We start from the raw sequence: 25,058 nt of genomic DNA, 5'->3' as shown, positions 1-25,058 counted from the left end.
TTTCTCCCAAAGTTTGTCTATACCTATGCTGAAATGTTCGTCAGGAGGTAATTTTTACTGTCTTTTGTTACAGCTGTCAATTATACCTTCTTGAAGCAAGCAAAGTCTTAAGGGTTGAGTGTTAGTTTTTAGAGATAGTACTGATCCAGAGGAGAAATGAAAACCCTGGAAAGGTTGAGCATACAAATTGTGGAGAGGCCTGTGGGAAGTTGGGAGGTTGCACTTTCTTCCTGTAGAAGCAGACTTTGTGAGAATGCAGAGGTACTAACTGTTCTTTTGTGCCTCTTTACTCACCTTGTTGGCCTTCTTGCATTCTGACAGTATGTCAGAAGACCATTCTTAGGTGCCATCCCCCTTACCCACTTATTATGAAGTAAAACCTTGTTTGGGATATGCTATGGTATCTTGTGCAGAGATGACACAGTGCAATTTAACTGCTGTAGCCAGGCAGTAGGGAAGAAAAATTTATGCTCATGCTGCCCAACATGTGTCTCCTAGTCTCTGTCTAGCACATTTCATTGTTCCGAAAGTCTGACTCTTCCCTCCCTCTGTGTGTTTGAAGTTCTGGTTGTTTTGTTTTGTTGCTGGGTGGGATCCTTCACAGTAAATCAGTTTACACAGAATTAAAGAGTTTAGTGGTTATATTGGCAACTCTTAACAGACTATAAAAGTTTAGTCCTTCTTCCTTTGCCATGTATATGGCATGCACTGCTTTTGAGAAAAAAGGAAGTTAAGTGACTCTTTAGTGCATTTTAGAAGAAGTAGTCGTAATGTGTGGCATGTGGAGGATTCTGCCTGATTTTTGCCAAGAGCCACTGGTTGGGAGGTTCTCTGAAAAGCCTAGAGCTTTCCAGCTCTTGCTGAAAATGATCAGATTTTTTCTTCTTTTTTTCTGTTTGTTTTGTTTTGTTGTAGTTGTTTTCTGATTTTTTTGTTTGGTTTGGCTTGGGTTCTTTTTTTTTTTTTTTTGGTCATTCATGGGAAAATTTTACATTTTTTAAGGAGGACAGATCAGCAGGGTGGGAAGGAAGGCATCCTGTTTGTGATCTCTCCCTCCCCATTGGAGCAAGGCCAGCAGCACATGTCTCTCCACTTGGTCAGTGGGAGAACACCTAGCTCAAGAGTGTGGCAGGGTATGTGGTCATTGACTCTTGATAAACCGTTCCTATCATAGTCCCATGTCCTGAGGCAGCCAAGGAGGCACCACTTACAAACATTTCCCAGTGCCTGCTGCAGGGCACTAGACACACCACTGGTTCAAGTCCTGTGTGCAACCAAAACTGTGTAACAACTTCAGCTCTTTACCTATCTGCCCTGGATTTGAACCTGGATGTGGAAGACATTTTATATCTTATTACTATATTCCTGATCCATCTTAATGCTGTGGAATTTCTTTTTTAAATAAGCTGTGAGAGGTGGAGGGGGTGTCCAGCAGGGTATATATTTTCACCCTTTTCATTTTGTTAGTTCTTTCTCCTCCCTCCTCCTGTTTTCTTCATTTAAAATGCTGGTAAGTGTTCGCTGATATCCCTTCAGCAGCTTCAGTGGCAGCAATTAGCAGAAGCAGCTGACTTGGCTTTGTGGCTTGCTATTTTCATTTATGGTACTTAAAATCAGCATTTTTCTTCTGTCTTGCAGGCTGAAACAACACACAGATGTCTTTTAGGTGTTTGCAGGTGGGATTTACCACCCTAATTGGGACCCCCAAAAATGCAATGCAAGTGTGATGTGGGGATCAAATTACTTCCAATTGTCTTAAGCTTACCTGCCCACAAGTAGGAAAAGAGACCTGTACCCAGAGGAGCACTGTTTTCCCTTTAAACTAACTGTCAGGATATCTTTCTTACCTTCAACTAGTCTTTTTTTCCATAAATTTCTTGCCCGGTCTTTTGTCCAATAGTACATTCTTTTATGGGAGGGCCAGGAAAAGTTGGTGACATGTCACAAACAGTGAAGCACCTCCAACAGATTTAAACTTACATCATGGTTTCCTTTGTCTGTAACTTCTGCAGTCAGAAGTTGATCTGAGTTCAGGTCTTGCATTGGTGGCCCAGCAGAGTGATGGAAAGCTGGGAGACTTGTGATTGCCTTCTTAGAAAAAGAGATTTCAATATATTAATTTGCTTCAGACAAAGCCATTTACAATGCAAATAATTTAGGGAAAGTTTTGTGTTAGTAATTAGAAAAAGAAAGAAACTATGTTAGAAGTCAATTAATCTTTGTGTTGGGGAGGGAGAAATGAGATACAACTTCCAAACTGACAGAAAATACTCTGTAATAGATGATGGAAACCAGAATTTCCAAGTGGGATGAAAATTAATTATTTTGACTTTGAGTGTGCTGGCAAACTTGGTGAAAATAAATGGTTGTGCAGGATTTTCTGTTTTAACTAATCATTAATTTTGTTAAGATGCTTTTTAAAACTTTTATTCACAGAAATTAAGGTAATTTTAAAAAATTAATCTCTTGGGTGCAGTTATATTTTTTCCCCCTGCAGAAATCTGTTTGATGTGTTTCTTATTTTGCTTGGGTCTGCATGAGGATTGTAATGCAGGTGTGGGTTTTTAGTCCAAGTCAGCATTGGTCGCCCACTAACTGAGAGCAGAAGGGCAGTCGACAGTCTTCCTGTTAGGGCTGTGTGGGTGAAGTGCAAGACAGCAGGTGCGTAGCACTTCCAGCCCATTGAAGAGAGACCCAGTGGCCATGAAAATCATGCTTGAATGTTTTGGGATTTTTTGTTTTGGTAAGGTTTTTTTTTAGAGGATTCTTTGTGCTATTGACTAATTTCACTTGTGTGTTTTCTACTGCAGAAGCTAGCTGGGCAAACAATAAACCCAAAGCTGCATATGTTTGGCCAGTCCGTATCAGGGGGAGTTGATATGGATAGCAACGGTTATCCAGGTATGTTGGCTACTCTGGCAGTGAGAGCATCAGGAAAATACAGCAGCAGGCTGAGAAAACAGCAGAGCTGGTTGTTTTCAGGCTGCTAGTTCCTGCTATTGCAGGTGGTCAGTGAAACTGAGCTGCTTTTTCTGTTTCCCTTCTGCCACTCAAAGCTCCTGATAAAAATTTTTGGCAGTTGCCTAATTCAAGTGTTTAGACAGTCACAATGATTGAGGATTCAGTATATTGCCAAGGTTTTAAGTTTCTGGGAAGCTACTCTGTGAGGATGGCAATCTTAAAATAACCCAAAAAGTAGACAATAATATAATAGTAGTAATAAAAATCAAACAACAAAGCAGAAGTGAGCATTACAGAATGTAATCCTCCAGCTACAAGACTTATGACATAATGATATTTGAAGGGACAAACAGGCTAAGTCAGAAAATGCTTTTCTTAGATTCGTGCTCTGTAATTTAGCAACTGATTTGGGAGAACTAATTCTGTGCCTCCTTTGTAACTGCCTCAATGTTACAAACTTTTCAGATATAACTGTTGGAGCCTTCCTGTCAGACAATGTGGTACTTCTGAGGTGAGATGAATGTCTTTTTTATTCATTGTTGTCTTCTTTTGTTTTCTGTTTATATCTTAGGTGGTCTAAAACCAGTTTCCTCCCTAGTTTATTGTGGCCAGAAGAAGCAAGCTGGATTACTTTTTTAAGCAAAACCTTAGACATGAATGGTGTTAAAGAATGCAGTCTAATTTAAACAGAATAGTGGGAGGGGATAATACCAGGATAATACCTGGTCTATGAAGAAAAACAGTTAGAGCCGAAAGGAGATGTGTTGCATCTCAGCGCCTCTTTAGAAAAGTTTCTCCTGACTTGTGACAAGGCTTTTTTATTATTCTGATGATTACCTAAAGTAAATAAATTGTGATTTAAGGGAATGTGGTTGAGCAAAAAATGAGCTGCTTAGGATGCCAGGATGTAATTTTGCATCCATATATATATATATACAGTTTTGTGTAGATGTAATTTTATAACGGAATGCAGAATGAGTCTTTGAGGAAATGAAATATGGATACATTTTCAGTGCACACAGGAGCTGGGCTCCTGTTTCAAGTTTGTGAGTTACGTGTAATTGTTCCATCTGATAGAGAGAGGTGGGACAGCTTGGTTCACCAATTTATGCAGGTGGAGAGTTAGAGTACAAGTGAACTTGAGATACACGGACCTGGAGAACAGAGTGGAAGGTTTGAACTTTGCCAGTAGGTCCTTTGTTACACTCGTTAATATTAAGTTAAAAAATCCTTTCAAAACTTAGATATCTTTAGGAACTCCTGCATCTTAATGGAAGACACAGGGAGGGGGTGACCCTGGTAAGACAAATGCTGGAGCTGCAGAACAGATGTGCCAGCCTGCTTCCTGTTCAAGGCAGGAGAAACTTGGCTCTGTTTCATTTGAATCAGTTACAGTGAAGAAAAAGGAGAGGGAGGGAAGAAATACTCTTGATGATCAGCATGGCAGGTGGTCAAGTCTTTTGAAGAGTTTTCTGTTTCTTCATCATACATGCAGAGAATGCTAATAGTTGCTTCTGTGAAAAGGTGTGCCATGCCCCAGATGGGAATTTGCAGTCTCATGTGTCTGATGCTGCTAGAAAGAAAACAGCATTTTTCACCTACATTTCACCTACACCTACATTTGTCGGCGATTGAGGTACAGAGCCAGACCGGCAGGGAATCCGAATCACTTCTTCAAAGAAACGAGCTGGTTTTATACACTTTTCTAAGGCACAGTATTTCCTTATATGGCAGTTCTTGCTACGTGACCTATCCCGTGTTGCCACATCAGCAACACACTTTCTAAATGTCCTTCTATGGGGTGATCACTCGCTGTTCATCCTTCTGTCAGCTCCTGGCAGCCTCCTCTCTGTAGGGGTCTGCCGTGTGACACCTCCTCCCCCCAGGGTCCAGTGGAGACAAGCTCCTTTGTGCTGCCACGTGCCTCTGCAGGCAGGTTTTACAGCTTGTAACTCAACTTTATTCCATCTCTTCCTACAGTCGTTGATGTAGACATTGATTACAGAGGGGGGAAGACAAACTGAAAGGCTTACTGTAATGTTTAAAACCACATACATCACAACAGCATAATGACATCTGTCCATGCATTCAGTTATGCTTGTGCTTTTCAGAGGACATTAGTACATTACTGACTAACTTTGTGAGCAGCTTGATTAATTGCTGCTACTGCCAATCTACAGTGTCCCTCTTGCTGTTAGGATAAAGAGATAAACGTTTTCTCCCCTATGCATCCCCTCACCCTTCCCACTTTTGTGAAGTCCTTTAACCAAAACCAACAAATGTTTTGCCAAGTGATATTTAATGGCTTTGGTGGAAGCCTTCATTGACTTGCGGCAGATGCATTCTGTTGATCATGTGTGTGTATGGCCCTTTGAGAGACGCATTGGGTTGTTCTTCCCCAGTGTGTAACCAAGTGACATAACATCAAGGAAAAATCATGGCGTGCATGATAGTTGGAGAAATACTTTTTTGAAGGAGAAATATTTTTCTAGATCAGTTATAGCGTTTACTCTTTCATGTCTCCCTAAGCATTCAAAAAGAGTTGTTTTGTCTGAAGGTGTGAAATGATCCTAGGACACTGACTCTTTTTCCTCCCTCCCCCCATATATATTTCTAGGGCTAGCACTTATTTTTATCCTCCATCTCAAAATGTGAACTTGCACTGTTATTTCAGGCTGTGGTAAAAGAGTCTGAGTGGCTGTATCAGAGATTGATGTGAATTTTGTTCCAGTTCATATAAATTAGGTGTAACCACAATCCCTGCTCTCTTCTCCTTCTCCCCTACCTCTAAATTTAAGTGGCTTATGGAGTGAGAGTGCTGAAGTGTTTTACAAGCTCTGGCCTTGCATGGCTGCTGAGATTACCTTAGAACTGAATCTGCTGGTTGCTGCGCATTTTTTTTACTACTGTAGTTGATTTTGGAAGAACATGTTCATCTTGAACATGTACAGAATTGAAAACAGGAAGAAAAACACCCATAATTTTTGGGCTCAAGTCCTGCCCTGGAGATGGCTCAGGAGTGCCTGAGTTTCTGGGCTGCTTTTCCCAATCAAGCTGCTGTGGTTTCTGTGTTGTGTGAAAAAGCAAACTGTTGAGGAATGCATTCAGTGCAAGTAGCTTGGTGTGTGAACTGCAGATTGAGCCCTGGGTGGTGGGAGCCCAAAGCAAGAGGACACTTGGGGACACTCTGAGACACAGCGGGAGCTGAGGACTCAGGAGGAAGAGCAGAGACTTTCACATGCTTGGACTGTGAGGGTATAAAAGCCCATGGGGTCCTTTCTTTGGGATCCCTCCTTGGATCCACCTTGAGCTGTTTCTGTGTTAACTGCACTGTGAATAAAAGGCTTTATGAAACTATGGGAAACCTGGTCTGACTATGTGAGTGTGGTGTGTGTAGGGAGTCAAGGGGGGCACCTGTCAGCTCACTGGAGCCACACACTGCAAACGGGCTTTGGTCCCAGCAGGTAAAGTCTCTGGTGGTGGGAGTGTGACTGCCTGAGTGCCTCCTGGATGGTCAGACAGGGAAGTTTCCATAGCAAGACACCTGTGCCTTAAGGTGCTCAACTTGCTCTGTGATTCTGGCTGAGGTCTCCGTCAGACAGGAGTAGTGACAGCAATAACCTGGTGCTGGAGTTGCAAGAGTAGGAAGCTTTTGTTCACAGTGCCCTGGGTAATTCCTGAAACACAGTTCAGCAGCCTGATAAAAGTATTCAATCCTTGCCACTTGGCAGGAGGGAATTAGCCAAACATTTCCTCCTCCAGAAAACATGAATGTGGTGTCTGTTGTCCCTCTTATATGGTCAGAAAAATTATGTATGAATCCATGTCCTGTGGAGGACTTCTGTGCTCTCTCCTTGACTTTCGGGTCACAAATTTGACTATAGACCATTCTATGGAAACCCACAGTCTCTCCGTACCTGTCCCTGTTCATCCAAGATGGTTTGCAGCCAGTCTCATTTGCATGAACTTGTTGTTCTTGTTTGCTCTTCTGCTGATTTTGTTATCCTCTTCAGTCATCAGGAAGGCTTTATGCAACATTTGCTGGAGATGATTATCATTATTACATATTATCAGTTTCCCCAGCTGCCTGCCTGCAGTCTGTGTCTGAGCATTGAATTTCGAGCTGACATTACCACTTTCATTTAAATGCTAGTAGCCCTAGGTAAAATGCTAGTTTATTTTGCAATTCAAATGTACTCTCTTATTTTTCCTGTCTGCTTGAAATTGTGCAGTTTACCAAATTTGCTTTCTTTTCCTTTGCCTGAGAATTTCCCTCTGAATGGTCACACAATTCTGCTTCTCTGTTTTCTCCAGATCCAGGCCTGTCATTACCATGGACATCACCATTTTCCTGCCCACATCTATCAATATCACAGCTCCTCAGTGCCATGATGGTTTGCAGCTGGTGAACTGCCTCAATGTGACAGCATGCTTTCGTTTCAGTGGCAAGCATGTTCCTGGAGAAATAGGTAAGGTACCTGTGCCAGCCTTAGACAGGAGCACAGTAACACGTTGACCCAGAGTCAAGGTCTCTTTTTGCAGTTAGTAACAGAGATTTTTTGTAAAATAAGGATTTTCATCATGAACATGGGCCATACGATCACAGAAAGCTGGAGGCTTGAGAACTTTCTTGGGCATGTTTTTACCTTCTGATGAGGCAGTTTCTTCCTGAGTGAAATGTCTCCTTGGGCTTACTGCAAGGATAGCACAGACTTCTGGGTTCGTATTCCCTGTCCACCTCTTGATAATACATTTCTGTATCCATATCCTCTATCAATGTTATCAGAAAACAGGTATGATTTGCTCTGGATTAATAGAGTTTGAAAGTCTGCAAGGAGCTCTTGAAACAGACATGAGAAGATCCTTTTCTGTGCATCAGTTTACCTCTTTGTAATACGATTATAAGTAGCCCAGTATTTTACTGATTGCAAGAATATCTTCCAGATTAGTTAGTCTCTGTAAAACACTTAGAGAGCTCACTCAGGTGAATGCAATTGTGTAACATGTAATTGTGCAAGCCTTTACATCTTGGCTCTATTAAAATGCTACTTATGTCTTTTACATCCCAATGCTTACAAGTCTTAGCTGTTTTATGAAGTGGTATGGGACAGATACAGCATTTCTAAATATTTAAGGCCTGGGTTAATTTTGTTCATGACATTTCACCTTTGTCATGCTTTAAGAATGGCAGAGGACTTGCACTATGCTGTTCAGGGAAGATGCCTCAGCCTCACAGTGTGGCTGTGTCTTGACAGTGAGTCTGGTGAGGAGCTGGGAAAGCACTGCCTCCTCCTGCTCTGTGCCCTAAACTTTTGATCAGCTAGCTGAGAAGGGTGAGTTGTATCTGTGTATCCTCACCTGAGCCTGCTGCAGTATTCTGTTTTTAATTAAGTCAGAAAAGGAAAAGGCTTCTTGCTACTTCTTCTTGCATTCACGTGAAGTGAGAACTAAACCAGCTTGTCACTGTTACCTGAACAGCTCAAAACAATGGAGTTACTAAATTTAAGATTCCTCTGTATTCTGAAATATTGGTGCAACTGAGACTTCAGTTTCTATTTTTGCTTCCTCTATATGATGACTTTTCCATCCCTGTAAATGATGACTAAGCAGACAAATACATGCTTTGATAAAGTATTTTTTTACTGCCCACTACTTTGTTGTTATGAAAATGCATCTCTGAGGGCTCCCGAGGGGTTAATTCCTCTCTGAAAAATCACAAATAGGTTTTCTGAATATCTAGGTGTTCTTATGTTCCTGGGGTACTATTAAAAATATTTCCTTTGCCTTAATTTCATATCTCTGGACTTGCGGCTAAGAAGTAAACTGCCTTTTTTGCAATCTAAGTATCGGTTTCCCTTGTTTGCAGAAGATCTATCTTCCTGTTCATGTCTTGTAAGAGCTGGTTGAATTCCCCTCTGTTGTCATACAAACTGTACTTCCCATGATTTATCGTGGTAAAAGCACATATGCATCTTCTTCAATGACTAACATCCATCATGTTACAAGGAACTTTTTTATTATTAAGTAGGTTATTATAAACCTTCAAACACTGTCCTTTCATACAATGCTTCTAACAAAGTGATTTTCTTGAAAATATTACAGCCAGAACTATCCAACTGAAAAAAAGCCCTTTAGGATATGATTTGAATAAAATATCTCAAATAAGCTTTCACCTAGTAATCTAGCAGTCAGGCCATTTTAATTATGTTGCAGTTGAAGAATATCAATTAACGGATGGAACAATTAAGGGAAATATTGTAATGATTCCTTTCCTGTGTGGTTAAATGTAGGAGAAAAAAACCCTAGAATATCCCTGTTAATGCATTGTTATGCAGTTCAGACTTTGAAAGGCATATGGAAGTGTTAAAATGCTATGCTGGAATTTTGTGGCTGAAAGTGTTGGGATTGTCTCACCCTCAGATGTCTGGGGGCATTTTGCTAAATCAGACTGCAAGAACGCAGTACTCATCTAGAGTGGCACTCCCCTAGGGCTTGTCAGTGTGGATTCTCAAGATTATTGCTTCCTGGTGTAAAGTTGAGCATTTCTCCTGCTTTTGGGCAGCTGAAATTGGTAATCTACTACATAATGTTCAGAAAATCAAGCTGAACATGCACACAGCATGCTCCTGTGGCAAATGTGTGTCTTCAATATTTATTTGAATGTGTGGCTATTTTGTTAACTGGAATGGCAAGGAAAGTCATCTTCATCTAGCACTGCCTCACACTTGCACGTAAACATTAACTACCTTTTTCTTTTCTTCTTCCTCTAGTGGTAGTTGCAATGCTACTGGTTATGAAACAGCTATCTGAGGATCTGTGTTTACGGATACTGCTTAATACTGCAAATGACAGTAGAATTTCCATTAAATTGTTTCTTTCAGACTATAGTTTTCAGAAGTATGAATTTATTGCTGAAATGTTTTTGTCTGAACAAAGAGCCATGGCCAAGTGAAACGTGCTTTGCACTTTGTGCCATGCTCTGTCTGGCTGTGCACTCTGTCTCAGTACTTTCTGGAGAACTGAACACCTAATTGTATGCCTCCTGACAGAGACAGCCTCCAGTATGTTTTGGACATTTGAGAAACATGACATTTTAAGTTTTCACTCTGTCATCTCAGAATCTCACTTAGACTGTTCCTCCCTCACTTGAGGGGTCATTGCTTTGTCTCCCCTGGAGTCTTTTTATCTCCAGGAAAGGCAGAGATTAGAGAAAGGCCTTTCCTATAATGGATGAAAAGGTTTCAGCCTGTGTACTTCTGGGTGACCATGACAAGAAAGAGGCTGCTGGCATCTCTGTGCATCAAGTGCTGCTTCTGCATTCATCCCTGAATGAAAATGGAAGTAAACTAGTGTCCACAGTTGTCAAGATCCAGTTGTTGAAGTTATTAGAAATGCCTCTGCCCGAATTAAGGTGCAAACGAGACCATATGCCAGTGACAATAGTATGGGTTTTATTTCATAGTAAATAAGAGAGAGGGAAAGAAAGAAAGAAATAGAAAATAGGTGGGGGGTTGGGGGGGGGGGCAGAAAGAGCGTGACAGAGACAGAATAAAGAAATATCACCATCTGTGGATCCCAGCAATGTTCCATTGATCCTCCCCAGCTGGTCTTCTTGGTGGTGTTGGTCCCCCCAAAAAGCCTCTTTAGGGAGGCATGGGCTTCAATGTCTCCTTTATACAGTTTTGCTATAATGAGTAAAACTTTATAGCAATGTTTGAGGCAGGAACTATTTCAGTCTCTGACAACAGTCTAGATAATTTCCGCTACAATAATAACAACAATAGTAATAGTACCAGTGTGAGAATTAGGTGAATTTTAGTGGCTCTGAAAATGAAGGGTTTTGGTCTTTTGACTAGAGTTAAGAAGATATGATAGAAATTGCTCCAAACTTTCTCCCGTACTCTTCATTTCAGATGTACATTGCTTGTGTGTTGATCCATTTCTAGAGTAGTCCTCATGTCCCTAATGCTGTTGCCTGAAAGACTGGCAAGATTTAGTGTAGGATAATAGTGAATAATTTTCGCTGTTTAAACATGTTCCTAGGACTGAAGAAACATACCTAATCCAACACTTTTCAGAAGGAGACTCTCACCTGTATGCAGCTATATTTTGGTGCAGGGGTATTATTTCTGTCCCTCATTTTCCCAGTCTTTTTGGAGGCAGGCATGAGTCAGAATGCCTCAGAAGCAGAAGTGCTGTAGGGATGTGTTGTTCAGTGTACTGAGCCACATGGATGGCTCACTACTTAGACCCAGGGACAACACTATGAGAGTGGATTTGAAACAAGTACTGGGAAAAAAAAAGCTTTTTGAAAGAGGATGGAGGGAATGTCCTATATGTTCTCATTTGCTAACACTTTATTTTAATGCTTTCATTACTTAAGAATTTTCTTTGCAAGCAAAGTTTATGAATCATTTTCTCCTTGTAATTACTGGCAGAGACAGCAAAGAAACACATTCCTTTTCCAATGCTTTTTGTTATTATTTAGTCAGTTCTTCATTTTTTCCATGTGGTGCCTCTCACCCCCCTGCAAATCATTACTATAGCTAGTAGCTTAGCAAGCACTTACAGATGTGCTTATTCCTGATGAGCATTTTGCCTCCTGCTGTTTGTGTGCTGTGTCATTATCTGAATGGGTGAGAAAGGGACGTTCTGAGTGGTTCAGAGTGTGCAACCCATACATTAGCACACCAGCTGTGATTCCCGTCTTTTAGCTTGTGGGATGCCACGGCCTGATCTTAATCTCTTCTCACTCCTCCCAGCTTCAGGCGTGCCTTCAGCCCTATGGGATGATTCTTGCATCATAAGTATATATATGCTATTTAGGATGAAAATCCATTATAAAGTGTCTGCTGCTATTTACTTGGTGCATCTCTTACTGGCTGGAATAGTTTACCTGGTCCGCTGGGTAGCGGCCGTCTTGAAGATATAAGCAAAAATTTCCCAGAGGGAGCTACTATCAAAGCTTTTGGGCATATAACTTTAGTTATGGAAAATGAATAGTCATTAGAAGAATTGAGCCTTTCTTCTGAGCTCATCAAATTCATACCAGAGTTTTATTTTCATTGTGTGATGTTGGGTGGGTAGATCCTCAGTAGAAAGAGAGAAAACTCACTTAAAGCTGCTGGACAAATATTTGAAGGCATTACTTGGAAGAGTTAATTTGCTAGTGAAAATTTGCCTTCCAATCTCCTACTGGAGTGAGCAGGAAGAACTTACACCACCAGCAGTGATAAGTTTGGCCAGTTATCTCCCCAACCCCTGCTGCCACGGGTTGCTTTTTGGAAGCAACAGAGCTGTGTGGGAGGAAGTAGACTATCGTTAAGGTATGAATGCTAAAATGACTGCAAATCAAAGAAAACAATTGTCAGGAAGTGCCACATCCTGGTTGACATTTGCTGTTTAGAAGGAAAACAGAGTTTGAGGTTGCTGCTGTTGTTTCTATTGGTTTTTTGATTTTTCTGTTAGGAACACAGTTTAAGTATCTTCTGGGTTTTTTGTAGGGTTTTTTTGTGTATCTTTTTTTTTTTGCTGTTAAGTGTATGTATCTAGATGTATTACACAACATTTCCTACAGGAAAGGATGGGCTGGGAATAATAGTGACGCTAAACGTGGCAGTATGTTAGTGATTGATTGAAGGCCCTCAGGGGTTGACCTTTCTTCAAGCACAGATGCCCTGGAGGCAACAGGATCCATTGATAGGTGGCTGGAAAATAACTATTGTTCACTGACATCCTTTGTTTTCTTCTTCTTTTTCCTTTTTAAAACAGGTTTGAATTATAACTTGACCGCTGATGTGGCAAAGAAGGAAAAGAGCCAGCAACCCAGGGTTTATTTTGTGACTTCTGGAGAGACAGCAGGGCAGATCACAGAAAAGTTACAACTGTTGTACATGCAGGAAAAGTGCGAACATTACCTAGCATATGTCAAGGTCAGTTCATTCCTGTCCTTCCTTACTTTGGCCTTACTGCATTTCACTCTTTTAAAAAAATTATTCAACCAATCAAAGTTGTGCTGCTTAGGTTTCAGATGTTTGATTTCCTGATAGGTAGAAGCTCAGAAGTTCTTGCTTGGCGTGATTTGTCAGTCTGAGCACCTTCAAGACCTGGTGCCAGGAAAATACATTTTATTTATGTTTGATCAGGCAGATTCTCTCTCTTTCCTTCTCTCCCTCTGTTTCCTTTTGCCTTGGTTTGTTGCTACAGTTATTATTCCCAAGGAGACAACATCTCATTTTGGTAGGAACAGCAGCTTTAGTGTTTTGTTTTGTTTAAGGTCTGACTGCACAAAGGACTGGTGATAAAATCTGTGTGGGAATGGCAGGATAACATGGGCCCTACAATGAAGTAATTGGGCTCTTGGATTTGAAGAGCCCTGTGGATTTCTTTTGGGCTTGAAAGCAGCAGTGGGATAACTAAATTTCACATGTGTCATGGTCCTAGAGATACAGAGACTGCTTTCCAGACTGAGACATAGAAAGGTGTCGCAGTGACCGCTACTGACCACAGCATAGGCTAGCTCCAGCGGTGTGTGGCAGGAGTGGGGAGCAGCCGGAGGCACAGAGCTTTGATCCAGGGGAGCGAAGGCTCCAGGCACTGTAGCAGCCAGCAGCCCTGGAGGAAGGGAAAGATAAAAAGTAGCAGGGAGGCTTGCCACTGGATACAATCCAAGATTCCTTGAAGGGGATCCACGGTGAACCAGCAACAATTGCCAGGTGACCATACCTTATAAAGGGGGGGGTTGAACAGGGGGAGTAACTCGACCAGGGACCAATCGGAGGATTAGGAGGGAGGGGCACAAGAGGGGAGGACCTACACCTGGTCCAATGGTCTTGGTGGGTGGAGGGAGAGGGGTCACATGCCCCAATGGGGCATCGAGGTTTAGGAGATTTCCAAGAGGGGAGGTACCTGAGGGGGCAGGGTCTCAGGGGATTGATGGGGGCCCTATAAGGGTAATTAGGGAGGGTTTGGGTGACAGACACAGAACAATCCAGAACTTCGGGAGGGGTTTGGGCGATTGGCAGGGAAGGTGCCAGAACAAGGGGAGGGGATAACCATATTTGGGAGCACCGGGGGAGCGGCTTGAATCTGGGGCAAACCAACTGGGAGTAGGAGTGGGGAAGGTAGGGATGAGCCATTGGGGTACAAAGAACATACAAAAACACAATAAAACATTGCACCACCACAGAAAGCGTCTGTTTTTCCTGTGGCAAACTCTTCATCTAGAGCTTGCTAGGACTGTAGTTATCCTCATTTGGTAGGCATTGAAGAAATGTCACCCAGCTGACATTGTTTTCAGAGTAAGCACAACAATTTTATTCTATGCTAAAAATTTATAGAATGGATTTTAAAATTGCGTGGGAAGGACATTTATCTTTTAAAGCACATATGTCTTACAAACACTGATCATTATCACCAGTCCTTACTTGAAGGACTTATTCCCATAGATGAGTGTGACCTAAATTTGATGGATATCACTTGGCACTGTCTTGTTTTGAGAATACAGCACATCCAGATTTTTCTAAGTGTATAAACTTTTCCAGGAAGCCTTTTTGTACCTAAAAACTGTGAGAAGGGTAGATAAAATTAATCCTTTGACTCTATCAACATTTTGTGCATGGCCGTTGAGAGAAAATAAAATAAATAAGGGCACCAAGGAGTAAATGCTATCCTGTTAAATTGTGTGGATCTCTCTGAAGAGACTATATACCTTCCACATTTTTTGTTTCTGGAAGAACCATTGCTTTCTGCTGTGGAAAAGCTTGTTAAAGAAAATGTAAGCCTATAAGATAAACTTTACTTAGAAAATGCATCGCTGAATTTACTAATCCTGGTTTTTCTCCAATGGCCACATCTGGTTAGACTTCAATTTATTGAGTTTGGATCAAAAGGAGCCACGTGCCTATCTTAACCAAGTAATGATTTCTTTCACACCAGCTCCTGTAGTTTTTGGATACTACACAGAATTCATTGAAGAGCTATATGTGCCCAAGAAACTCTTTAAATTATTGTGACATTTCTAGTTAATTTTGGGAATGCAAAGGTAAAAGCTGTTCTTCTGGAAAATTCCTGGGAAATTGGATTTTTATAGGCAAGAGAAACATTTAAACATGTTTGAAAATACCAACAACTTAAAGCAAAACAGCTGGTTAACAAACAAGGCTACTACTTTTCCATGTGATATAAGCAGCCATTTTTCACTGTTGGAAGAATAGCAGGTAATCTTGTAAGGGTGAATGCAAGTAGTGGAGGAAGATAATCCCTGTACTTTTCTGGAAAAGATGGTATGATCCACAAGACTACATGACATTAGAAATATCAAGGAGAGCCCTTCCTCTGAAGGAGTGGAAATGGGGTCATGATCACTGCTATCCTTAAGTAACAGCTAGTAAAACAAACCCCCTGAAAAGCAAACAAACAAAAAAACCCTCCACAAACTCCAACCGGAGTTCTCCTTAATTGCATATATTTGTGATGGAATGGGTGATAAAAATATGTGGGCTTAAAATATACAAGTATTTCAGTTATGCTTCCCTTTTTCCTTTTATTTACTGAATGTCTGATGAATTCTCCTGCATGGCAAATTGAGTTGTTTGTATGCATTCTCTTTATTATTCTTTATTTGTGTCACTGGTCACAAAGGGGTTTTTGTGGCATAAGGATGTCAATTCTGGACTGCCACATAATGAAGGATAGAGAAACTGTTTGGACTTGTGTGTGACCTCATGTGCTAACTTGAGAAACTCTGCTAGGTACACAAGGTCTCCAGTCCAAATGGAACATGGCAGAACTTTGTGGGTTAAGTTAGTTAAATGAAAGCCTGTTCCAGGCTTTGCTGGATGATACTGTCTTATCAACATGTAATTCTAGTGTGCTGGAGGCACAAAATGGAAGGACTATGAAAAACCATTGAAAAAATAGATCTCTACAAGCTGCCTGCAATTTTTAATAGATTTGAGCTCAAGAAACCCCAGCAAAACTGAGCACTAAAAGAGTTGCAGTCTGCAAATAAACTAGCATTTAGTTGTTTTGCAATTGATAAGTGTCCATGTTTTGAGCATGACTCATTTCCTATTTGTGATTCCCTTTCAGGACAGTAGCTACTTTTCTTATTGCTGCTACTGAATTTGACTATTAAAGTCTGTATTTCCTCTTACCGGTGCGACTAAGTGGATCTCAGAAGGTTTATAGGACACGTGTAGCTGGGAGCTTCATCTTGTACAGGGCAGGCTATCAAATTACAGCTCAAGTTGCTAGAATTGTGGTAGTTGATGAGAAAACATGGTTTTCTGGTTGAGAACAGAGAATGAAATGGAAACACTTTGGGACTTCAAAACACGTTGCTTTTGGTTTTGTAGTGGGCATACAGTTGTAAAGGAGTGATATAGTTTTATGACTCTTCTATACTTTGTTTTAAAATTGCCTATTTTCACTGGAACCTTTTTGATGATTATTAGTTAAGAAACTTTCTTTAGTATACATAGGTAGTAAACCCAATACTGACAGAGCCTCACGTGTCATCTCCAAAAGCTGTATTGTTTTAATTGAAACAACTTTTGAAGGTTTGACTGATACATTCAGTAGAAAATGGCTGTTAGCTGAGAAGTTCAGGAACACCCCTGGCTTTCTCATGTGAATGCGTAGCTGATTCCTTGTGTCTCTCAGGAGGTGCTTCACTGCTGGACCACTCTTCTTCTTCCAGCCCTCTGGGGATGATGGTGCTGCCATTAAAGATCTTCTCTCCTTCAATGGTGAAAAACCTATTAAGAGCAGATGAGTACCTTGTGTGACAACTGTCAGTCAGTTTTGCTGGAGTACAAGGAATCAAAGTTTAAATCTGATTAAATCTGATTAGCTTTTTTTGCTTTCTTTTGTAAAAGGATTTGGGGTTTTTTTGTATAAGGAATATTGGGAAAATAGAATGCGGTACTAAGAGGAAAAGAAGCAGAGTTTGCAGAAGGGTATAGAATTAGGAAAGACTAAGAAAACAAATGGGTTTTGAGGCTTTAGAAATGTCTCCTTAACGTCTGAGCCTGAAGCTGAAATGTAGAATTTTTTCATGGAAACTGCACTCATTTGATGGTGCTCAGAAGAGTGGGGCAATGGGCTTAAGAGGTGCTGTGATCAAGGCAGTGACTCTGAGGAAAAATTGTTTCCCTTTTCTGCTAACTGCCCTGGTTGTTTCCTGGTTATGCAGGCTCTCCTAGTATTTAGAATACATTTATCAGTGTATAGGATGAGAATGTTATAGAGACACCAAAACACATTGTGCCTGCAGATTTATGCAGGATCAAAACACATCTTCCTTGATTTACCACAAAGGTGTAATGGTGATCATGTTGAAAGGCCTTTGAAGAATTCCTTCATTTATTAAAGAAGCACCGTCTGGCTTCTTACCCCACTGTAGGCCAGCCAGCTGGGCTGCCTGTTGCTACCAGTCACTGTTGTCTGTGTGCAGAGTGGATGTTCTGATAGCTGCAAACACCATCAGCAGTGCTGACACATGGTTAAACAGCATTTATATTTTCCAGAGGTTTTTTTCTTGGTGAGGCTATGGTTCTTTTAAGCAGTTTCATGTAAGTCATAATATTAATTCTTAATGGATCCAGAAAGTGCTTATGGGAAAAATGCTTATGGGAAAGATGGGGCTGAGAAGTAACAGGCTTTGCATAAGGGTGTGTAAGTGAGGAGCTAGTGTTTGTACAGACAGGTTTAGAAAAAAACACTGACTTTTCAACAGAAATTGCACAATTGTGCTTTATTTGTTGCTGAGTTCTATAGCCAAAACTTTGCATTTTTATAGGTATGTCTCTGTTCTTTGTCTGCCATGCATCACTGTTGCTTTTAAAGATACTGTGGGCTGCTGATCTCACACAAACTTGGTCTCTAGTGCTCACCTATTTCAGTCAAGGTCTGTGGTCATGTTTGTTTCTCCCTCTATAACTGTTTGATCTCATCTGAGGGGGTTGCATGTATTGAAGTATTTTCTTTTTGATTCATAATACTCTAGCTTTTTTCTAGGGATTGGGTAGCAAAGCATTTGATGTCAGTCACATGAGATGTAGAGATGGTGTCACCTTGATGAGATGCTTTCTTCTGAGAGTTGTCTGCCTGTGAATTAATATCTCTATGTAAAGGTTTGGCTGGTAGTATTACAGGATAGAGATAACACTTTAAGCAGAGACTTCTCTCCCAGCAGCAACAGCTATGAAAACTTGTTCATAATTATCTAGAATTTCACAGGGTTTGGACCACTTGGCAGGCAAATGGAATGCTGAACTGTTCCAGCCTGTAGTAGAAAGTTTATCATCACTGCAAGACTAAAGCTGCTGTGTAGTTTTACCAGGAATGATGACTGCAGTGAGATTCAGTGCTAAGACCAAGAGCAGAGTTGATGTCTTTGGGTTTGTTCCTTTTCCTTATTTTACATAACTTTATTTTACCCTTTTGTGGAGCCAACTGGAGAAACTGTTAGGTCCAGCCAGATGCAGTCATAACATGTGTGCAGCCTTAAAAGGCTGTGGGATAGGTGGGGTGATCATGAAGCACAGACAGGGGTTTATTTACAAGAAGCATGCTTTCCAGAACAGTTCTGTTTTCCAAAACAGTGCAAAGTCCACTCATAATCTATTAGGACAGACTGCCTTCCCTCCGGCAGAGCAAAATAAATGTGTTTTAATAAATAAATACAAATAAAAATAAGTAAGTAGTGTTTTCTGTTGCCTTTTTCTGTAATCAATCATATCATATCTTTTTGGATAAATTCTGTCTGGCACTGAGTAGAGCTGATGTCTCACCTTGAAAAATAAGCCAGGGAGAAGACAAGCTGCATTTTTTCCTGCACAGCTCATATGGGCAAGGGAAGAACAGTGGTCAGCTGCATAACTCTTTTCATCACCCCTTAAGTAAAGGGATTTAGACGTACCAGAAGCAGGATTAGGAGTCAGTGACATCTCTGAGCTGACCATTAACTATATCAAGATTTAAATACTGTTGATGACCATGGAGTTATCTTTGGCTTTTTCAAAGACTTTTGTAAGGTTCACCAAGAACAAGGAAGATTATCTTTTAGGGGTCATCTTATAGTCCAGTTCAAAACTGTCCTGCACAATATGACCAAAATCAAGCTGCCAAATATGCCTCCTTTCAGGGGGGGACCCATGCTACAAGTAGTTAAGTGCTGTGAGGTCTGTAAGGGCTGGTAGTGCAGCTAAGTGGGAGAGCAAGTTGTATCAGATACTGTACTGTTAACTGATTGGGAGCTTTTTACTGGACAGTGTAGCTAGAGAGCTGTGTGGTAGCCCAGAGGTGCTTGTGTCCTGAGGCCACTGTGAGGTTTTCAGCTGTGAGCTGAAGGCAGTAGTTTTGCCCAGAAGTCCTCCTCTGCCCATCCTCACAGGTTTTTTAAAGAAATTACTTATTTTTTTCCCTCTTCTCACATTGTTAGGTGATATAATTGGGTGAGCGACTATCTCCTTCTTAATAGTTGAAGAGTGTCTTCGAATTTTTTCTGCTCTGTACAGAGCTTATCCATCATAAAATCTACAAAAAAAAAAAAATCCCATTTAAAGTCTTAACAAGGTAATTGATTTTATTGAAGTTCACTGTTGCTCTTTGACTTTTGACATTATGTATGAAAAAGCCAAAGACGTTGTTTATGGCCCAGGCAGAAACTTGGTTGCTGTGGTGAAGTAGCTGTCAAAGTGCCTGGCTAATCATATTTAAGAATCCAAGTAGAGATTTTGTAGCCCCCAAATGAAATAAATGGCATTTTTAATGAGGCTCAGTTAGTAGACTTACAGCACAGTAGCTGATTAAATTCTGCTTTGCCTCCCTTTTTTAAACTGTAGTGTGCCCTCCTAAACCCTAAAAGGATGCAAATCTTTAATCTTGAGCCCTTTGATGAACTCCTCCCTGTAATGTGTTCTGTAATGGCAAAGAAATATGATTTATTTTTCAAGTAGAGTATCTCAAAAAAGCATATTTCTCAAGTTTTGGTAGAGTTGAGAATTACTTTTACTGCATGCAGACTTAATGAAGCATGACACTTCAGTGCTGCTTTTAGATATTCAGTTGCAGGCATATGCCTGGCTTTGCCATCTGCCCACTGATGTATTTCTGTCTGATACTGTAGTTTCTCAAAAAGAGATTTCATTTGCAGATAAAAGCTTTTGGAGACTCAGGAGAGGCAGATTTAGACCTGGACAGAGCATGGCACTTTCAGGGAAGAGGTTGATCAAAGGGCTGGAGCACCTCTTTTACAAAGACAGGCTGAAAGGTTTGGGGTTGTTCAGCCTGGAGAAGAGATGGCTCTGGGGAGACCTCATTGCAGCCTTCCAGGACTTGAAGGGGGCTTATAAAAAAGAGGGAGTGACTTTTTTTAAACTAATAGATAGTAGGTTTAGATTAGAGGTTAGGAAGATCTTTATTCAGAGTGGTGATGCACTGGAACAGGTTGGCCAGAGAAGTTGTGGATGCCCTGTCCCTGGAAATGTTTAAGGCCAGGCTGGATGGGGCCCTGAGCAATCTGGTCTAGTGAAAGGTGTTCCTGCCTGTGGGGTATGTGGGGCTGGAATTAGATGATCTTTAAGGTCCCTTCCCTCCCAAACCTTTCCATGATTCTTTGATACCAGAGTCCACTGTTTTGAGAGGCAGTCTGTGGGACTTTTATCTGAAAGAAGTAATTGCATTTCCCAGTGATGGCACTTTAGAAACTGAATGGCCAATCAGAGATAAAGCTAGCTTTGTACTAGGAAACAAATAAGGAAAGTAATGATGGATAGGAATATTTTTGCTTTCTCTGGCACTCCTAGTTAACCAAAGAGTTTTTTTTCTCAGGTGGAAAGAAGCAGCAGAGAAGGCAACACTACCGTTTCTGAAACTTTCTAACATGTTTTTTGTAGAGTTATATAAACTAAATACATGATGGCAAATTTTGCTGTGAAAGTTTATTACTGCTTCTTTGGGATAAATTTACATTTAAGAGGAATACACTTAATGCTAGAGCATTGCTGCAGAAAACTGCAGTAGAGAAGAGCTTTTTTGTCTTAGTGGTTTTCCTGTTTAGAACACATGGAGGAATATCAGAATGTGCGCTAATCTCAAACACACACGTGCACACAGTCACCTTATCCTGTCCAAACTGGGGAGTGCCTGAAATTATTGCCCTTTCACTTTGCTACCCTTAGGAAGGAATGACCAGGGCACTTCACTGAAAGCAAATTCCAATAGAAAACTCTCTAGGCTAAAGAGAAAACAATTACTTTTGCTGGCTGTGGCTGCTGGGTGTGTTCCAAACCTATAGCCTCCTCTTAGTCAGAACAGAGTCTCCTGGGAAACTCTTACATGTGCTGCGTTTAGTTTGGGTGGCAACACATAATGCTAATCCAGTGCCCTAGTTCATAGCAAAAGTGCCTGCCAATATGTTTGAAGAAATGTGGGAATAATAGGTTGCAGCATAGAGCTTCTTTGGCACAAAATGCCTTTTCTCCCTTTCTCTCATAAGGAGATACTCACTACATAACTTCAGGTGTGGAACTGAATTAATCTTGAGCTCCTAAGGTCCAGAAATTGAGGAAAGGTACATACTCTGTCATGTTATCTTCATCCTCACATACCCACCAGCACTTACATAAGCAACAGGGTAGTTACAGTTGGTATGGTTGTGCTGGTGATCAGAAGTTAAATCCCTGGTCATAGACTTCCAGTTTGTTGCATATTTTTATTTGTCAATTCATCTTATAGAGCTCTGTGACCTCTCCTGGAATCCTAGTTACTTCAGGGAATGTTTAGTATTTTGTAGTGTCCTCCATTAGCTGTTCTCCAGAGATTTGAAATGGATATTTATCCAGGAATTCAAATTATTTTCCCCTTGCCCACAATATCTTTGACCTGATGGCATATGCTTAAGCTTGTTTCCTGACTTTGTACTAGATGTTCTTATAGATTGGATGCATTAGGCAAATTAGATTATGATTTTGCAATGGCCTTTTCTCCCATCAAATGTTTATGTCACCAAGTGACCACTCTGCTTGCTTTCAGTGGTCACTTTTGCTTGGAAAAAAATTGTCATATTTGAAAAAAGCATACTTATGAAAGCTATCCTCAAAGCAGTGAATTTTAGGAATTCAAAGCTATCCTCAAAGCCAAATTTTAGGAATACATGCAATCTTGATTTGAGGGTTTATTTCATCCACTGGTATCCTCTGACAGGCTCAATGTAATATGCCATTTGTTTTCACCTTCTGTTAACATTTGTATTGCTGCATATGAATTCCACAGCTTCAAAAGGAAAATCTTCAGAAGGAGTTATTGTAAAAGCTGTGTAGAACATATTTAACCAATTGGTTCTTAAGCAAAAGCTCAGTGTTCCTGCATGAGAGAGATTTCTCTGTTCAAATTCCACTAAGAACATAATGTAGCAACTTCAGAGTTGCAAAGAAAATTTCACCAGAGGATCTTCTAGTCTGTCTTTATTGTAAAGTAATTGACCCATTTTCTGCCTAAGTTGCATATGTTGGTGTTTGTTGTTTCTCATATGTAGCACGGGAAGTTTCTTGTAAAAAAGTCTTCCTTGAAAGTATTTGTGAACATTTATCTCCTTTGTGAAAAACTGAAAAATACTTAATAATGAATGGTTTTTGCATGCTGTTTATGCAAGTTGGTTTATTTCCATCTTGTTGTTCTAGTTATTTTTAATCTCCATTTATGAGTGGGCTTTAAGGCCCTGAATATGTTTTACTCTGTATTATCTGAATGTGCTTAATACCATAAAGGTAGGATTGGGTGATAGTCTGACTGTAACAACAAAATACAACAAAAAAGGGAGAGAATCGTTTAATAATTTATATTGCCTTTTTTTTTTTTTTTTTTCCCTGGCCTGGGAGAAGGCCCAGATCTGGTGTTAAATTCTAGACTGAAGTGTGAGAAGTTAGTGGTAAGTCTAAGGGAATCTAATGTGAGAGTAAAGTAAATTTACACTTCCTTCTTAGATGACAGAGTAGTTGAAAATACAACTGGTTAAACTTGTCACTTGGTAACTTTCATCCTATTAGCAGACTTAGAGCTGCTCATTTGGCAAGATTGACTAAAAGGGAGCAGACATTAATAACTTTAGTGAGAAGAAAAGAGTAAAAATAGAAACAACTAACAAAGAGTGTAAGTTTAAACAGGTTGTCTTAAATTTATACCTTCTTTTATGTGTTTTTGACCTGCTAGGATCTAGATAGTAGCAAGTGAAATGTACCATTAGCCATAAAAAGCAGGTTTAGTAAAGACAAAGTGTACAGGGACAATGATCTGATGAAAAGGCTTTAAAATTCCTTTCTTGTGAGAGACTAAGCTCTATCACTTGGCATGCAAATCTGGCTTGTGTGCTCTTACTCAATGAGCTGGAAAGGATGCCAAAATCGAAAAGCCAGAAACTTTGTAATGTTAAGGAAAGTTTCCTCTCTGACCATCTAGGAGCCACTGGCAGTTACATTCCCACCACTCCAGACTTTTGCTGCTGCTGCAACCAAAGCCCCTTCACAGTGGGGTGGCCCTGCTTGACTCCCCACACACACCACTCTCAAGCAATCAGACAGGTTTCCCTCACGGTCTCGAAGGAAGGTTTCCCATAGCTGAGTCTCAGACGTCTGGTTCTTTAGGTAATTTAATCATGGTGCAACATGATAACAGCTCAAGCTGGGTGCCTCGGGCAGGAGGGAGGGGGGGACCCTGAACAAAGGAATTGCTGGGGTTTTGTACCATTACAGTCTGTATACCAGTTTGTCATGTGCTTTTCACACCCCTTATGCTTGCCTTTTGGTGCAATAGTGATATTTGGTCTGAGAATAGTGATATTTGGTCTGAGGCCTTGTTGTTGTTCGTTGGGTTCTACATATGCCCCTCCATGGCCAGCACGGCAGTCCCTGTGCCCTTTGTTAGGCAAAGGGTCCTAACAAAGGGCCGCTGCCAGTTCATGGCCTCTTGGCTGGGACTTCAGCCATTTCCCCCCACCCAGGACACAACTGAGCTACCTGCACTAGATGTACTCCTTAACAGGAAGATACCCTGAATGTTTTTAGGAAGTGTTGAGGTTTTCAGTCTTTATGTAAAAAAATGTGCCAAGTGTTCCTGCAAGTGCAGAAGCAGCAGCAGATTTGGGGTGGAATGACCTGGAAGCTTTGATTTTTGCTCTGTGAGTTCTGCAATGTCTTCTAGGTACAAAGTTCAAAGTGAAAAATTGTAAAGAGGAACCCTTTTTTTTTATTGTTTACTCATAAAGATTTTCTTCAGAGAAAACTGAAGAACTGAGTGTTTACATGCAACTGTAATAGCTATTAACTACTTTTAAATCATTAAGTGGATCACTGAGTGTTTTGAAATCATTCTGTCAGGTATATGCCACCAGGAGAAACCATTCCTATGTGCCCTAGTAAAGGATAAACTCTGACAAATTAATACAGTAACAAACCCAATTTTTTAATGAGAAAATATTACCCCTGCGGAAGAGAGTAAGTTAAATTCCCATTTGGGGTGCATGACCCCTCATGACAGAAGCAGCTTGCCCAGGAAAGGCTGCTGGTTTGCCCCCCTCCATGAGCTCTGCAATTTACTGTGAAGGGAAGGCTTGAGCCCTCTAACTGTAGTTGACAGCCCACAAACTCCCTGTGACTTGGACATGTCAGTGGGCACCAACCCATCCAGTGTCTAATTGCAGAAAGGCAGCTGGAGAAAGTGGTTTCCATTTTCTTGTGGTGCCCATGTGATTGTTTCCATGAAAGCTGCCCCTGTTTGCTCTCAAATTGCAGCAGCAAAAATCATAAGTTGACTTAGAGAAGCTGAGCCCTGGAGTACAGCCAGGTTTGAGAGCCTGATCTGCAGTCTGTTCTGTGACAACATAAAACCTGCAACCCAGCCCTGGCAGTAGCAATCAATGGCAAAAACTAATGCAGGGTTCAGTAAGGGATGAGGATCTTGCCTGGGGACCCTACTCACTTGAGAAAGCATTTTCAAAGCCTTTCCTGAATCCACTAAGTATTTCTGGCATGGGGGAATGGATGAGTGTTTAAGGCAATTGGGATGGTGCTTCTACCTCTTGTATTTTCATTCCT

General features: G+C 40.8%; 1 protein-coding gene across 2 annotated transcripts in view; it reads left to right on the top strand.

Moving 5' to 3' along the window:
- ITGA9 (integrin subunit alpha 9) overlaps positions 1 to 25,058 on the top strand; it is a 244,925-nt gene that overhangs the window by 36,330 nt on the left and 183,537 nt on the right. For both annotated transcript variants that reach the window (XM_017732049.1, XM_008631949.2), the window contains exons 11-14: positions 2,811 to 2,901; positions 3,427 to 3,472; positions 7,276 to 7,430; positions 12,733 to 12,893. In XM_017732049.1, the coding sequence (XP_017587538.1) occupies positions 2,811 to 2,901; positions 3,427 to 3,472; positions 7,276 to 7,430; positions 12,733 to 12,893 (453 nt within the window). The remainder of the gene's footprint in view (positions 1 to 2,810; positions 2,902 to 3,426; positions 3,473 to 7,275; positions 7,431 to 12,732; positions 12,894 to 25,058) is intronic.

Source organism: Corvus brachyrhynchos, unplaced genomic scaffold, assembly GCF_000691975.1.
Source record: "Corvus brachyrhynchos isolate BGI_N302 unplaced genomic scaffold, ASM69197v1 scaffold264, whole genome shotgun sequence".
NCBI lineage: Eukaryota > Metazoa > Chordata > Aves > Passeriformes > Corvidae > Corvus > Corvus brachyrhynchos.
The sequence above is the reverse complement of the archived record's forward strand: the minus strand, read 5'-3'. Positions and strand labels throughout refer to the sequence as shown.